Source organism: Mauremys mutica, chromosome 1 (assembly GCF_020497125.1).
Source record: "Mauremys mutica isolate MM-2020 ecotype Southern chromosome 1, ASM2049712v1, whole genome shotgun sequence".
NCBI classification, from domain to species: Eukaryota; Metazoa; Chordata; order Testudines; family Geoemydidae; genus Mauremys; species Mauremys mutica.
The window spans coordinates 374,307,178-374,325,234 of record NC_059072.1 but is presented as its reverse complement, the minus strand read 5'-3'; the positions used below and the strand labels follow the sequence as shown (position 1 = coordinate 374,325,234).

General features: G+C 39.2%; 1 protein-coding gene across 1 annotated transcript in view; it reads left to right on the top strand.

Annotated features, from left to right (window-relative positions):
- The window catches only part of LOC123375126 (cyclin-D-binding Myb-like transcription factor 1), a 50,050-nt gene that overhangs the window by 3,496 nt on the left and 28,497 nt on the right, over positions 1–18,057 (top strand). The window contains exons 2-6 of the mRNA XM_045025782.1: positions 9,634–9,750; positions 10,744–10,866; positions 12,440–12,534; positions 14,637–14,751; positions 17,375–17,451. Of these exons, the coding sequence (XP_044881717.1) occupies positions 9,642–9,750; positions 10,744–10,866; positions 12,440–12,534; positions 14,637–14,751; positions 17,375–17,451 (519 nt within the window). The 5' untranslated portion in view covers positions 9,634–9,641. The remainder of the gene's footprint in view (positions 1–9,633; positions 9,751–10,743; positions 10,867–12,439; positions 12,535–14,636; positions 14,752–17,374; positions 17,452–18,057) is intronic.

The window sequence follows — 18,057 nt, the reverse complement described above, 5'->3', positions numbered from 1 at the left end:
AGCTCATGCTGCAAAACGTCTGTTAGTCTATAAGGTATACTAAACTGCTCAAGATAGTTAAGACCAAAGCAGACTGTGAAGAACTTCAAAAAGATCTCACAGAACTAAGTGATTGGGCAACAAAATGGCAAATGAAATTTAATGTGGATAAATGTAAAGTAATGCACATTGGAAAAAATAACGTCAACTTTATATACAATATGATGGGGGCCAATTTAGCTACAACGAATCAGGAAAAAGATCTTGGAGTCATCGTGGATAGTTCTCGACGTCCACACAGTGTGCAGAGGCGGTCAAAAAAGCAAACAGGATGTTAGGAATCATAAAAAAGGGAATAGAGAATAAGGAGTATATATTATTGCCCTTATAAATGATGGTACACCCACATCTTGAATACTGCGTACAGATGTGGTCTCCATCTCAAAAAAGATTTACTGGCACTAGAAAAGGTTCAGAGAAGGGCAACTAAAATGATAAGAGGTTTGGAACGGATCCCATATGAGGAGAGATTAAAGAGGCTAGGACTTTTCAGCTTGGAAAAGAGGAGGGGGGAAATGATAGAAGTATATAAAATCATAAGTGATGTGGAGAAAGTAGATAAGGAAAAATTATGTACTTATTCCCATAATACAAGAACTAAGGCTCACCAAATGAAATTAATAGGCAGCAGGTTTAAAACAAATAAAAGGAAGTTCTTCACACAGTGCACGGTCAACTTGTGGAACTCCTTGCCTGAGGAGGTTGTGAAGGCTAGGACTATAACAGTGTTTAAAAGAGAACTGGATAAATTCATGGAGGTTAAGTCCATAAATGGCTATTAGCCAGGATGGGTAAGGAATGGTGTCCCTACCCTCTATTTGTCAGAGGGTGGAGATGGATGGCAGGAGAGAGATCACTTGATCATTACCTGTTAGGTTGACTCCCTCTGGGGCACCTGGCCTTGGCCACTGTCAGTAGACAGGATACTGGGCTAGATGGACCTTTGGTCTGACCCAGTACGGCCGTTCTTATGTTCTTAAGGATGCCTCATTGTTCTTACTGATACAGACTAACACGGTTACCACTCTGAAACAGAATACAAAGTGTACAGTGCTCACTTCATATTATTTTTATTACAAATATTTGCACTGTTAAAATGATCATGTGCCAGCAATGCCCCTCTGCCATGTACATTGGCCAAACTGGACAGTCTCTACGCAAAAGAATAAATGGACAAAATCAGACATCAAGAATTATAACATTCAAAAACCAGTCGGAGAACACTTCAACCTCCTGGACACTCAATTACAGACCTAAAAGTTGCAATAGTCCAACAAAAAAACTTCAAAAACAGACTTCAATGAGAAACTGCAGAATTGGAATTAATTTGCAAACTGGACACCATTAAATTAGGCTTGAATAAAGACTGGGAGTGGATGGGTCATTACACAAAGTAAAACCTATTTCCCCATGCTAATTTTTCCCCTACTGTTACTCACACCTTCTTATCAACTGTTTGAAATGGGCCATACTGATTATCACTACAAAAGTGTATTTTTTCCTCCTCCTGATAATAGCCCACCTTAACTGATTACTCGTTATAGTTAGTATGGCAACACCCATTTTTTCATGTCCTCTGTGTATATATATATTCCTACTGTATTTTCCGACGCATGCATCTGATGAAGTGGGTTTTAGCTCACGAAAGCTTATGCTCAAATAAATTTGTTAGTCTCTAGGGTGCCACAAGTACTCCTTGTTCTTTTTAAAATAAATACTATTTTTCAATTCACCTCATACAAGTACTGTAGTGCTATCTTTGTCGTGAAAGTGCAATTTACAAATATAAATTTTTTTTGTTATATAACTCCACTCAAAAACAAAACAATGTAAAACTTTAGAGCCTGTAAGTCCACTCAATCCTACTTCTTGTTTAGCCAATCACTAACAAGAGAAACAAGTTTGTTTACATTTACGGGAGATAATGCTGCCCACTTCTTATTTATAATGTCACGTGAAAGTAAGAACAGGTTTTCACATGGCACTGTTGTAGCCAGCATTGCAAGGTATTTATGTGCCAAATATGCTAAATGTTCATATACCTCTTCATGCCTCAGCCACCATTCCAGAGGAAATGCTTCCATGCTGATGACGCTCGTTTAAAAAAAAATGCATTGATTAAATTTGTAACTGAATTCCTTGGGGGAGAATTGTATGTCTCCTAGTCTGTTTTACCCGCATTCTGCCATATATTTCATGTTATAGCAGTCTCAGATGATGATCCAGCACATGTTCGTTTAAAGAACACTTTCACTGCAGATTTGACAAAATGCAAAGAGGGCACCAATGTGAGATTTCTAAAGATAGCTATAGCAATCGACCCAAGGTTTAAGAAGCTTAAGTGGCTTCTGAAATCTGAGAGGGATGAGGTGTGGAGCATGCTTTCAGAAGTCTTAAAAGAGCAACACTTTGATGTGGGAACTACAGAACTCGAACCACCAATAAAGAAAATCAACCTTCTGCTGGTGGCATCTGACTCAGATGATGAAAATGAACATGCGTCAGATAGTTAACAAGCAGAACCCATCATCAGCATGGATGCATGCCCTCTGGAATGTGGTTGAAGCATGAAGCATGAATCTTTATCGCTTCTGGCACATAAATATCTTGTGACACCGGCTACAACAATGCCATGCGAACGCCTGTGACACTGTAAACAAGAAGTGCGCAGCATTATCTCCTGCAAATCTAAACAAACTTGTTTGGGCAATTGGCTGAACAAGAAGTAGGACTGAGTGGACTTGTAGGCTCTAAAGTTTTACATTGTTTTATTTTGGATTCAAGTAACTTTTGTAGATGATTCAACATTTGTAAGTTCAACTTTAATGAAAACGAGATTACACTACAGTACTTGTATTAGATTAATTGAAAAATACAATTTTTTTTAGAGTACAAATATTTGTAGTCAAAAATAAAGTGAGTACTGTACACTTGGTATTCTGTGTGTAACTGAAATCAATATATTTGAAAATGCACAAAAATCCAAAAATATTTAAATAAATGGTATTCTGTTATTGTTTAACAGCACAATTAATCGCATGATTCATTTTTTTTTGATTGCATGATTCATTTTTTTAATCGCTTGACAGCCCTAGTTATAATCTTGGTTACAATGGTGATAGTCTTGAATAACTACACTGATGTCCTATCAATTCCAATGTTTTTGCTCCAGTTTAATTTCACTGTATCTAATAGCATCTTGTTGCATGAAATCATACTTTTAAAAGGAGTACATTTTTACCCAGTGAAATTAGCAGTGTGGATCCATTGAAAATGGACTCATTTGTGGCACTTGACGGGGAGGACTAGATCTGAAATCAAGTTAGTAGGTAGAGAGCGATTGCCACTGCTTTGTTCATTTCCTGCTTAATAAAAGGAAATATTTCTTCTTAAATTAGTTCAGACTAAGCATTAGATCCAATGATGAGTGTATAAAAAACAGTTTCTGCAGAACTTGCTGTAGTCCCCAGTACAATTACATAGTGCAATCTCATAACTGAGAGCACTATAGAACTTTTGTTCCTGAAAATTCACAATTCACAATTTTGATGACTTAATGTAAAATCAGCATTGTCAGAGATTAGGGGAACCCACTGTACACCTCATAATTTTCTGAAACAGGTTAACATTACTGCACTGTGTAGTTTCAGCAAAAGCGACGAGGAGTCCTTGTGGCACCTTAGAGACTAACACATTTATTTGGGCATAAGCTTTCGTGGGCTAGAACGAATCAGATGCATGGATTGAAAAATACAGGAGCAGGTATAAATACATGAACGGATGGGAGTTGCCTTAACAAGTATGAGGTCCTAGCTGCTATGAACAATAATCCCTGAATCTTTACTATCCATATTAAGAAAAAAACATTAAAATAGTCTGCCCATAAGCATTGTTTAACCCACACCATGTGTTCAGTTTCATACAGAACTCTGTTGAAATCCCATATGATTATTAATTTACAGCGAATATTGTTCAGGTGCACTTCCTAACAAAGCAATCCGTAAAATGTAGGACAGGGGTCGGCAACCTTTCAAAAGTGGTGTGCCGAGTCTTCTTTTATTCACTCTAAATTAAGGATTACGTGTGCCAGTAATACATTTTAATGTTTTTAGAAGGTCTCTTTCTATAAGTCTATAATATATAACTAAACTATTGTTGTATGTAAAGTAAATAAGGTTTTTAAAATGTTTAAGAAGCTTCATTTAAAATTAAATTAAAATGCAGAGCCCCCCCGGACTGGTGGCCAGGACCCGGGCAGTGTGAGTGCCACTGAAAATCAGCTCGCGTGCTGCCTTCGGCACACGTACCATAGGTTGCCTACCCCTGATGTAGGAAATCACTCATTTAGGGAACATTAGGATCCAAACCATTCACATACTATCTATCTTCACAACCACTCATAATAAATATTCGTACTATTCCCCTTAATATAATGTTCGGGGGATAATCTAGTACAAACCTACACCCTTCCGCATAGCAAACACCATCAAACATAGTATGTACTCAGATTTCTTAAGTTTGTTTATGGAGAATGCATAAAAGGATGAGCAGTGTAGCAAACTGTATGAGAGACTAAAAAAGAAGTTGTTTTGGAAATGGAGAAATTGTATGTTGGTAATGTCAAAATTTTAGATTATCAGAAACAATGATAGGGCCATGATTGTGCATTTGACTTTTTTGAGTAAATGGATTGAGGATGGAAGTAATTTTTGTGTTGGAAGAGATTTATGTTGTGTGTGTGCTGAAGGAACCTTAACTATGGTGTAGTGCCAATGGTAAGATTCAACAGTCATCGTGTGATAAATTGAAGACCTCCAGGAAGAATGTTTTCCCTGCAATCAGTATCAGGGAAGTCTTCATTAGAATGCCTTGTCACCTCCAGCAGCGCTCTGCACTCTGCTGTGTTCTGTATAAGAATGGTAGTCTATCAGTGAATTGTCTGTCAGGGTCATTATTCAATTATAATGTGCCCATTTCTATAGTATCTGAGAATATCAAACAGAGGAACTTAGCTTAGATTTTCCTTTTCAAATTGCTTCTCAATAATAGTTTTGCTACTGGGCCCTGATCCAAAGCCTATTGAAGTCAATGAGAGTCTTTCCATTGACTTCAATGCTCTTTAAATCAGGCCATTGTTACCTAAGATCAGAAACTATGATTTCATATGTGCTAAACCTGAAATAAGGATGAAACTGAAAGTTAGTACAAAACCAAAACACCATCACCAACATAATTTTCTCCAGAAGATCTGTGCCTCAAGTCAGTGTCTCCCCATCTCTTTAACCTTTAACCTTGACTTTGGCATACATCATTCTCAGGGGTAAGACATTTGACAACAAGCATGGTATTCTGCTGGGTCTGGGGTTTATGTTGGGGAGTGCTACCTTCATTGTATAATCCTATCTTGTCTTGTGACTCCAAGGGGATTGGGCTCCATGGGGAGTTTGTGGTAGATAGGGAGTAGCTGGGTACTCTGATGGTTTCTGTAGCATCATCTTTAGCTGACTCTGAGGGTACCCAGGCCGATATTTCAGTGGGAGAAGATGCTGCCCCAAGCATCATTAACTTCTCTTATGGTTGCTGCTGCATAGCCATGAAAGATGACGCAACAATGGCAAGAAAGTGGCTGTCTCCTGTCTCTGCTTGCCTTGGGAAAATTCCATTTCTTGAGGACCATTGCATTGGAAGGCTGTACCCTACTCCAAGATATTTTTCTTTCTCCTCCCCCACCTTCCATACCTTCAGCTTTCTGGCTTCTCAAACACCTTCTCTACAATTTTTCAGCAGCTTTACTGAGACAATAATGCTAACTGCTCTGCATTCTCAACAATTACTCTGTACTACCAAAATTATATTGCCAACTTAGGAGCCTACCCCTGTGCCAAAATGTCTCAGAGAGATCTTTCCACTGCACTCCAGCCAGTCCTAAATGCCTGTGGGAAAGGAAGGGCAGCAGGGCAGAGGAAAGCTCAGCTGTCAGATCTCTTTATTCGGTTTTCATTGTGGATGCCTACAATAAAAACCCTGCCCTGTATTTCCCAGCATTTATAGTGCTAGAACTTCCTCCCCTCCAAGATCAATAAAAATGAGCCTTTAGTGAAATACATTGTTGAAATTTGCTTTTATAAGCAATTTAGTCTCGTCTGTTTTCCACACTGTAGTGGGATCCATTGAAGTCCTGGAAGGAAAAACAGCAGACTTCAGAGAGAGTGTGTGTGTGTGATGGGGGGAAATAATCATACACTAATGGCTGCTAAATAAGGGTGCTTCATTTCAAGACATTTTTCCATGAGGATTGTAACTACAACACACCATGTGATCCCATGCCCGTTGAAAACTGTCTATAACATTTATGTGCGCCAACCTAGTGCCCAGCAGGGGACCTGCCAGGGACAGAGAACTCAAGGTTTTGGGCGCGGTGTTCTCTGTTCCCGGCAGGTGCAGGGCCTGCCTAGTTCCCAGCAGGGGAGAGAAGCTGCGGCCCCACGCCTGCCAGGGACAGAGAACTCTAGGGCTGCAGGCACCAGTGTTCTCGCGGTTTAAGCCAGAGAGAAGCTGCGGCCCCGTGCCTGCCGGGGACAGAGAACTCAGGCTGCAGGCGCTGGTGTTCTCGGTCCCCGGCAGGTGCGGGGCCCACCTAGTGCCCAGTAGAGAAGAGAATCTGGGGCCCGGCACCTGCTGGGGACAGAGTACTCCAGGGCTGTGGGCACCAGTGTTCTCTGTCCTCACGGCTTCTCTCCGGCTTCTTGCTTCTCTCCTGATTCATATATTATGAAATATTAAATGTATTTTTTTATATTATTTAATGTACAAATACAAAATAAGCCTTGAAAAATTGTTGGTGCCCGCCATGCTCTTCTGAAAACATGAATGTGCTACTGGCCACAAAAAGGTTGGGGACCACTGGTCTAGAAAGTACAAATGTGCTGTGGCAATAAAGGGTCCTATTCTCACTTCCATCAAAAGAACAAGTGAGGAATTTTCCTCTGTTTGCCCACCTCTCAAACATTAAACTAAAGAGTCAAGGTTCAAGTCTAAAGAAGGTATAGTCCACCTATTAATAAAACATGTTGAATATTTCTCAGTCTCCATGTGGGCTAAGGATGCATGTTCCAGTCCCTTAAAATCACAACATAACTTTTTCAACTAATACTGCTTGCAGTTTAGTTTGCTCTAGGTTGTCAACAGCATTCAGAATTCTCACCATAATGAAGAGATAACAAAATTTCGTCCTAGGAAGCAATCATCATTACACATATTTTAGATGGCTGGTTGCTTTAAAGTGGAATCCCTCCAACAAGCACCAGAATTGACATGCATGATTTGTGACACTTTCTAAGATGATGAATTCATTTTAAATGCCAACAATGGCCTTATCCTCTCTAGTAATTACAGCAGTTGCTGACAGTCTTCAGTAACTAATTAGACAAAGTGATTCTAGCTAAAATAATAGGAGTTTTTTGCCAAAGCAATAGCACTCAAGGAACACTATCGATTTAAAATGTAGATTGTAAATTCCTTATGGTGGGGGCTGTCTGTAAGACCCTAGCACAATGGGACCCTGGCCTGGTTGGGATCATCTGTAGGAGTTACTGTCAATAGTAACCACTTATAAAACATGAGTTAAAAGTTGTTGCTGGTACTATATTGCCCCTGTGACCCTTTTTCAGTGGTTTTGGGGGTTTAAAATAACATTTTCTAGGTTTAAAAAAAAATTCTGTCTACTGTTGCTGTGTGGAAGAGCCACTCACAAAAAAGAGGGGCGGGAGCTGGATGGGAAATAGTGGCATCCTCCTTCCAGTGGCAGGTGTGGTCTTATTTAAAATCCTAATTAAAGATCCGGAAGCTAAAGTAAACAACCCATTAATAAAATTCTCAGATGAAAAATTTCACAAGTAGTAGAGAGGGCAAAGAAATAATATAAAAAAGACTTGAAGGCTTTAGAAACATGGGCAGAGAGAGTACATGAGATTTGAAAAAAATGAAAGGTAATACATCTAGTGAAGAAGACTCCAAAACCATGGTACGGTATGTAGTGGGATAGAGAAACCTGAGAAGCAGCTGCAAGAGACCAGGGGATGTTAATGGACAGCAAATTCATCCTTAAATACTCTGTAGTAACCAAAGAGGCCAGTGCATCTTTGGCTGCATATGCAGCTCAATATTATACACCTCTACCCTGATAGAAAGCGACCTGATATAACACGAATTCGGATATAACGTGATAAAGCAGCGGGGAGCCCCGGGCCCTTTAAAGTGCCACCTGAGCCCCGCTGCTTTACTGCATTATATCCGAATTCGTGTGGAGCCCCAGATCCTTTAAATCACTGCTCGAGGCAGCTGGGCTCGGGCGGTGATTTAAAGGGCCAGAGCCTCTAGCCACTGCAAGTAGCCCCAGGCCCTTTAAATCCCCATCCGAGCCCCGCTGCCAGAGCTCCGGTGGTGATTTAAAGGGCCCGGGGCTCCAGCCACTGAGGACCGCGTTATATCGGGATAGAGGTGTAGATAAGAGAGGTAATTGTCCTTCCTAGTACTGGTTTGGTATGACCACAGCTGAAATATTGCATTCATTTCTGGGCACCACGTTACCAGAAAGATATGGACAAACTGGAAGGACTTTAGAGAAGAGCAACAGAAAGAAATGGTCAGAGGCCTAAAGGGGTTTGCTTATGAGGAAAGATTAAGGCTCCAATCCTTCAAAGATTTACACACGCAACTAACTTTAAGCATGTGAATACATCTTTGTAGTATTGAGGCCTTGAAAAGAGCCAGCTTGGCTAAGCAATGCCTAAGGAGAATAATGTGACAGTCTATGCATGATTGAAGAGTGTAAACATTAAGGGAGAAGAGGAATTATTATTATTATTATTTATTATTATTATATGGCAGATTGGGATATGAATAGGAGTAATGGAATGAAACTGAGAAAGTGAAAATCCGTACCTGTGGATCAGTACTTACTGACAGTGAGATGTATTGTGGAATAGTTCCCTAAAGGAAGTACTGGCAGCCCCATTAGTTGAGACTTCTTAAATTCAATGGGATGAAGCAGTAGCAAATGCACTGTAGGGAACAGTCATACACTGGCAGGAAGATGGACTAAATGATCTGCTAGGTCCTTTTATTTCTAATACTTGTGATTCTTCCGATGTTTCAAACTAAATACTTTCTATTTAAATTAATAAAAAAAGTCACTTAGGGAGCTTATGCAGAACCTAACTTCCCTTCTGAAAATGGCAGATGCACCTAAATTGTGAAGTTGGGCTCCTGTGTGCATATTTTAGGCACCTAGATAGCTTTGAAATGTTCTTATAATTTATAAAAATGTATATGACAAATGTACAGGAAAGCAGTTGTGTTGTGGAATAGTGTTTAAGCACGGATGAAAAGTCAAGTCAGGAATACTTTTCAAGCCTCGACTTGCTCAGGCCATACAATGAGTCAGTGTCAGAGCAAGGATAGAACCCAGATCTCCTGACTCCCAGGTCCCTAAAGGAGTTTTGTTCTACTCATGAAATGCAAGAGAAAGAATATGTCATATATTGAAAGTAGGAGCCTGCTCAAAGAAGACTTAATTTTTTTTCTTCTGTTCAGGTTTGAGTATGAGCACAGTTGAAGAAGAGTCTGACACAGTGACAGTAGAAACCGTGAACTCTGTGACTTTGACCCAGGACACCGAAGGGAACCTTGTACTTCATTGCCCTCAGAATGGTATAGAGAATTATACCAGTGTTTGTATTCTCTCTCTCTTATTGGTTCTATTTATTTTGAAACCCTTTTCAACCTCCCTCTCCACCTGTCTCCCTCCAAGTGAGATGTTATCAGTTGGATTGTCTTTGCTGTCCATGCTGAGGTTCTGTCTGCTTTAGGCTAGCGCAGGACATTTTTTGTTCTAGGACCTCCCTTTCTCAGGATTTCCCTTTAGCTGTCTTTAAAGCTCTGTGTAAGACCTTTCCTTTCAGATAACATTTTTCTTGGGTATGTTGTCTTGCTTGTTGTCATCAAGTTTTCCCTTCAGCTGACTTGAATTTTTTTAAGTGGTTGGTTCCTGGGCCATTGACTCTGTTATTATTTATTTCCTGAAACTAGTACAGCATCTCTTACACCTTTAACTGGTGCATTATAAAAACAACATTTTAAAATGACAGATCTTGACTTCTTTTGGTCACACTGGCTTATTAATAGTTTCTATTTTATAATTTTACAAATGTACCAGTATACACTTTAATCCTACAGAGAATTTACGTACTTGCTTAACTTTAAGCACATGAGTAGCTGATTGACTTCAGTGGGACTACTCTCATTCTTGGAGTTGAGCACCAGCATGGTTATTTGCAGGCTCAGGGGCTTGCTTTGCTTCTGAGAGGATTCAAATGTTGAGACCATAAGGGACCATTGTGATCTTCTAATCTGGCCTCTTGAACAACACAGGTTTTAGGACTTCCCTGGATTAATTGCTGTTTGAACTAGAGTATATCTTTAAAAAAAGCGTCCAATCTTGATTTTAAAATTTCCAGTGACAAAGAATCCTCTGGTAAACTGTTACAATGGCTAATCACCCACACTATTAATATGGTTCAGCAAGAGTGTAGGTAGGAAAGAAAACACTTGAATGAGAGCACCGAGCAAGATTTCAACAATGTTTGGTCAACAAAAGGTTCATTATGTTAATAGAAAGGGCTCTGGATGTGTTTTTGTTACTAGAAGCTGATGAAGTAGACTCAGAAGACAGCACTGAACCTCCACACAAGAGACTTTGCTTATCATCAGAGGATGATCAGAGTATTGATGATTCTACTCCATGCATTTCTGTTGTTGCAGTTCCAAGTAAGTCACTGAACACTAATCAAAGTGCACATTATATTTATCTTCTGGCACTCTTGAAGCATGGAAAGACTTGCCAGAAACAGACAGGAGTGAAGGAGCTTCATCACTGCCCTAAACGCCAGAAGCGTAATAGAAACATGATGATAACTCTTGGAGCAAAAAAAAATTAGCAATATTTTAGAACACTTTATTTTGTCAGAGTTTCTATCAATATTTTACACTTTTGTATCACCCTTAAGTCATAGAACACTTTACAACAAGCTGTATATGTACAGTATCAATGAAGTAAACCCAGCTGTTGGATAGAGAGTAGCAACCAACTAGCATATGTCAAGTATCAGAGGGGTAGCCGTATTAGTCTGGATCTGTAAAAGCAGCAGAGTCCTGTGACATCTTATAGACTAACAGACGTTTTGGAGCATGAGCTTTCATGGGTGAATACCCACTTCGTCGGATGCATGTCACATGCTCCATGCTCATGCTCCAAAACGTCTGTTAGTCTATAAGGTGCCACAGGACTCTTTGCTGCTTCAACTAGCATATGTACCACTTGGGGAGGCAGAGTTGGGAGGACACCAACAGTGACACTCTGTTCTTACTAAAAGAGTACAGGATCTTTATGTCCAAACAGAACAGTTGGGCTTTCCATGTTTGAGGTCATATCTGAAAGATCCACACATATGCAGAGAACTGTGTCGTGCTTGAGTTATTTACCACAGTATAATAGAGAATTGACTCAAGCTTGCCAGGGTTTGAACCTGTGGTTCTAGTGAGTCTGGGTATTCCAAAATACTCAACTCGCTACTTTTTGGCTCTACTTTCTGTCCTGTTTGTATGAAGTAAAGCATCTAGAACTTTGCTGGGACTTTATTCATTGATATTTTTACAAATGCAAACACTGTAATGTTGGAGTTACAGGAAAAATAAGCTTTAAAAGTTGCTGCCAACTGGTTTGAAAGTTGTATACTAATAGTATAATAGTATATACTATTAGTTGGCGGGGAGGGATAGCTCAGTGGTTTGAGCATTGGCCCCCTAAACCTAGGGTTGTGAGTTCAATCCTTGAGGGGGCCACTTAGGGAGCTGGGGCAAAAATTGGTCCTGCTAGTGCAGGCAGGGGGCTGGACTCAATGACCTTTCAAGGTCCCTTCCAGTTCTAGGAGATTGGTATATCTCCAATTATTTATTTTATTTTTTTATTTTTTTAATTTAGTCATTTGCGAGTAATGAAAACAAAATATAGAACAGAAAAAGAAACCTTCACATTGTGCTGTTTGCACCCAGTTATTTAAAACTAATTTTAATTTTTGTTTCACATTCAGTTTTATAACATGAATCTACCAAAAAGTGGTAGATGTCCTACTTGTGTATGTCCTGGTTTTAAAATCCTTATTTGAACTTCAGAAAGCAAAGTATTAGCAAGCATCTTAGTGTTTTTACTAAGCCAAAAAATCAGTGTCAGAGCACACCTTTATTCAGATTTGCAGACCAGGTACTGTGTTGTGTAAATCCTGTAGTCTACATATCAAATATTCCAGAGAAAAACTTCACTACTAATTTACATGTTTTGAAGTTTCAGAAAATGATCAGAGCTTTGAGGTGACCATGACTGCTACCACTGAGGTAGCAGATGATGAGATTAATGAAGGAACTGTTACTCAGATCCAGGTATGGTAAAGCTTCAGGCTTGGTCCAAGGGCTTTTAATTAACTTGCCTCTGCGTATTCATATTAAATTAAGAAGCAAAAAGTTTTGATTAAATGGGCACTGTGTGTCGTGTTCGTGAAACTAACCTACAGTGACACTGGTCTTGTTTGGAAGATTCTGTCCAATAAAAATACATTTTAATTTTTCAAAGGAAAACATGATTTGGTGAAATTTTCAGTACACGGATTGGTGCACTAAGTTAAGACAGGTGTAGCACTCATGCTTTGATTTGTTTTAGAGAAAGCCATATTGAAAGATAAGATGGCTGGGCCACTACTGCAGATGGTGGTGTTTAGGGGAAAATAAGTTTTACAATCCTTATGGTAGAACCTTTCAGGTGGTACCATTGTCAAGAGAAAGAAATGTTTAAGCCTAAAAATACTCAGCTCTAATACAGCACACTTCACATTAAAAAGCGACTTAGACGTTGGGCCCAATCCTTTCTCCACTGAAGTCAGTTTTAACTTCAGTTGGAATAGGACTGAGCCCATTATCTAATTAATCCTCACAACACCTTTGAGAGTTAAGATAGTAAGTATTATTATCCCTATTGGGTGTGGAGTTTACAGTTCCCATCTCTCCAGAGATGTTCCAGCAAGGATAGTGGGGGCCAACTGGACCTATTTGCGATCATTCTGCTCCCATCTGGCCACTGCCAGCCCTTTTGGTTCAGAGTTTTAAAATCCCTAGCTTCCCTGGAGGCTACAGCAATGCTTTTTGAGGCTTGATCTATATCTAAAACTTAGGTCGACCTAGCTACATCGCTCAGGGCTGTGAAAAAATTCATGCACTTTGTGATGTAGTTAGGTTGACTGAAGCCTCGCTGTAGATGCAGCTAAGTTGATGGAAGAATTCTTCCTTTTACCTAGCTATTGCCTCTCAGAGAGGTGACATACCTGCACTGACAGAAAAACACCTTCTACGCTACAGTTACACAGTTGCAGGGCAGTAGCTGGGCTTCTATAGCTGCTGTAATGTATACATTCCCCAAATCTCTGAATGGTTTTTTTCTTTACTTTTCTCTTCTTGTTGTCGAAGCCCCTATTTAAGATGCATATCACCTGACTCCACTCACTACAAATACAATTCTGCCATATCCAGTGTCTGCAAAACTACCAGTTATATTTTCCCCCACACCATCTTACCTGTCTTCAATCTTCTGGTCCTTGCTAGTACTATTTCCCCCTCTTATGTCTGCCCTCTTCATACCCCATGCATTTCCTAACAAATTACAATTTTAAGGTGGAGGTTACAGTTGGGTTCTAAACTATTTGAGTGTCCGCTTTTAATTATATACTTTATAAGTTGTGTTAACTAGGGTTTTTTTTACAAATATTTAACAAATTGAATAATAAAATATACTAAAAAATAATAATTTAATGCTAAATGACAAATGTAATTGTCATAAAATTAATACATCAGATGGACACAAATAATGACGGATTTAAGCCAATATCTGAATAAAGAATAAACTTTTTAAAAGAAGATCTTTTCCTTACAGGGCACAAAAGCTGTGTTGTTAGAGATTGTATGTACTTTGTTCCTTTGTGAAGCTTCTTGTAAATATCTGTCATTTTCCTTGATGGTGTGTAAAGTAGGCCCACTGCAAGGAGAGAAAGACAAGGGAAAACACAGATCTTAGTTTGTAAACCTTCACCTTAGCAGAATATAGAGTAGCGGAGGAGGAGTGTACATTACAGTAGATAAGCAAATGATTCAATATATCCTACAATTTAAAAAAAAATAGAATTTATATCAGTGCCATTACTGTGAGAAAATTGGTGTGTATTTTGTAAAGGATGATGGGGAAGAGATATTAGTTTAAGCTGGCCATGAGTTTGATGGGTAAAAGTGTTGTTTAAAAAAGGAAAATATCCTGGTAGTGCCCTGCCTAAAACAAATACACTTTATTAGCAGCCAGCAAGGTGAACTAGTATGACATAGCCATCTTTTTTACACTTACACTTGCCACTTACACTTGCCAAGTATTGCATGTTAAATTCAAGGTGGGGGAATGAATGTTAAATCAGTTAACAAGGTACTCTTCAATTCTTCTTTTCAAGATTCTTCAGAATGAACAACTGGATGAAATCTCTCCTCTAGGCAGTGAAGAAGTGTCAGCTGTTAGTCAAGCCTGGTTTACAACCAAAGAGGATAAGGATTCTCTAACAAACAAAGGTAGGATATTTAGGCCCAAATTCTCCCATTGGTTGCAAAAAGGTGAGCTGATCTCTGTAATGTGTGTATGAGGGTACTTTTTAGGCTGCATAAAATACCCTGTATTCTGGTGCAGGGTGCCTGCATACTTGTTAGCAGGGTGAAGTCTAAAGCTAGAAATATAGACTCTTTCCATACTGGGCAGTAGTAAGTCTTCCTCTGTCCCAGACAAAAGGCAAGATAAAAAGTGAAAGGGGATCCAGAGGGATAGCGAGAATGATGAGGGATAGCTCAGTGGTTTGAGCATTGGCCTGCTAAACCCAGGGTTGTGAAGTCAATCCTTAAGGGGGCCATTTCAGAACTTAGTTGTTCCACATGAGAGCTGGTTGAAATTTTTCAATTTTTTTTTCAACAAAATGTGGACTTTTAGGAAATATGAATATGTTTGTGATGCAATTTGAAACAATTTTTTGTTTGGTTTTTTTAATTGGTCCGCCTCTCCCCCCCCCAATTTTTTCCTCCGTCTTCCAATGAGGAGGAAAGGGATGAATGAAAATTAGTGGTTTTCCTTTTTTTTTTTTTCTTTTTTTCCAAATCAAATTGAAACAAACTTTTGTGGAAAATTTTTGAACAAAATAAATATTGTTTTGTTTCCTTTTAATTTTCCCCAGAAACGCCATAGTTCTGAGGTTTACTGCAGAAAGAGGACGGTGGCTTGTAGGGAGGGAGCAATGACTGGGAAGCATTGGGAATGGGAACCTCAGAGCTGGGACAAGGAAGAAACGAGCAGCCATCATATTATCTGTTCCTGTCTATCACTTTCATTCACTGTCCTGATTGGATGCATGCTTGCTTTTAAGAGCCATTAGTTTCACTCATCTTTTCCATCTCCATTTTTCCTCAGTTCTGCACAAGTTCTAATCTCCACGGTGCTCAATTCAAGAACTGAGGTGTGTGTGGGGGGGGGCAGAGTAGCAAAGAGACTGCTTTCCATTTCAGGAGGCTGGGGCTAAAGTAGTTGAGATGCCCCATGACAGTAGCTGGTAGACTCTAGGGTGAGGAAGCAGATTGTGCATCTCCTTTCCAGCAGCCAGTGGGGAGGAATATGGACTTCACATTTATCAAAATCAACAAGCCTAGAGCAGTGTTCTCCAAACTGTGGTCAAAGGAGTTCTTGCTGATGATTTGGTGAAGAGCTGACTGGTCACATGTGTCCTGTGTCAGATTATATTAAACTTGTCTTAAGTTGGCTAGAAGTAGGCAAACATAGCAAAGGCATAATACAAGGTTTCCTTTCCTCAAATTAGATAATATTCCATGTAAAGTGCAGCTCCATCTCCTCTTTGTGTGATTTCTATGCTCAGATGGTCATGTAAATGACAGAGAATTGTAACTATACACTATAGGTGTAATTTACCTCTGGAACCTCATCTCGGTCTCTGTATGTCGTTTGGGAGGAAGAGAAAGATTGAGGACATGGTGTAAGAACATTCTCCTACATTGCAGGAACAGAATTAGCTATAATAACTGTACTTTTGATTTATAATTAGATTTCAATAAGCAAAAGCTCTTTGTCAATTCTCTCCAAATTGTTTTGCTGGTAATGATCAGGCTAAGAAGGAAACACTTGGTTTTTCTGAGCAGAGATGGGCATGTAGCCAGCATTCAGTACCTGAAGTGGGTCAGGAGCGTATCCTTAATTACGTGTGATCTGTCACTAGTTAAGACGTTATGAGCGCAAAAGGGAGAAAATATCTGTAGGCAAGAGTAAAGGGGCAGTTATTTTTAGTGCCACTTGGCTATTAGATCATGGTATTTAAGGTTTGCATCCTTATCTCTGACTAAAATGGAATTGGTTTTGCTTTTTACAAAAAGCCAAAAGCTTAGATGGTATTGAAATGACTGACTAATGTTTGTTTGTATTGATTTGCCATTTTTATTTGGGAAATACAACACATGCAACAGAGCCTCAATTCTGATTGTGACCACTAGGTACTACTCCCAATACAGATAATAATGACATAGGGCCCAATTCTGCAAACTCTACCAGGCACAGAGCTCATTACCATTGACTGCACAGGGAGCACTAAGAGCAGTTAGCACTACACAGGCATGGTTGGAAGTGATAAGGTCCATAACATAAGGCTGCAGTGTTGCCAGGTTTTGCAATTTTACTGTGTCTCGTGATATTTGTTTTTCTTTAAGCCCTGGCTCCTGTAGTCATGGGAATACACGAGAGTCTCAGCTTTCATTATTAAAAAAAAAAAAAAAAAGGCTTCCAGTCCTCATGGTTGTAGAGAAAAGCCTAAACACGTGACTTGAATGCACCCTAAAGATTCAAAAACTAGAAGCCAAATAAAAACAACCCCAATTTTTTTTTAAGTGGCTTAAAATCATCAGACTCTTGTGATTTTTTTTTTCTTTTTCTTTTTGAACTCTTGGGGTTGGTGATACTGAAGCCATCAAACATGGAAACTGGTTGCTTAGCAAATAGAGTTATTTCTGCTATGTAATGGTTCTAATTAGTTTGTAACTACTACATGTTTTTCTTTGTTAATTACTTCAGTAAGGAAATTGTGTGTTCTGATTTCCCCCACCTTGCTGGCCTCCAGCATTGTGATTAGTTTGTCTTGTCCATTTTAAGGCCATAAATGGAAGCAGGGAATGTGGTCGAAGGAAGAAATCGACATTTTGATGAGTAACATTGAACGTTATTTAAAGGTAGGAATTACAGTACATTAGTCTGCTAGTTTAGCTGGTTATGCTGTTTCTACTATATCCTATTTGAAACTAACTTTCTGTAGAACTTCCAGAGAGCATGCAAATAGGCTTATTTTGATCGTTTTGTAGTAGAATTGATTATTGCCTGTCTGAAATACACCAAAAATGTTTCTAATGCATAAAATCAGTAAATATAATTTTTATTGTAATCATACTTAGGGTTTAAGGCTCTGCCAGATCGTCTCACAACACTTCCAGTTTGCATGCTCAGAATAATTCATTGTAAAATTTTACATCAGTGTGCTCAAGTGGTGTGATCTTCCCTTGAGCATGTGTAACTCCCATGGAAATTATGGCCACATCAAGAGAAGAATCTACACCTACAGAAGGGGCTAGATCCAGTCTTCACTAGGGCATGTGCAAATACCTCTGTGCACCTTTTCCAGTACTAGCACCTACCTGCACAGGTATTAGAATTTATACTCACAAAATCATGCACATGTACATGCCTTTTTTTATTTAGCTTGGTCAAATTAAAGTCTCAGTTCTTTCTTGGGATAATAATAACCCTCTGGATTAACATTTAAATGGTTTGTAAAATACAAT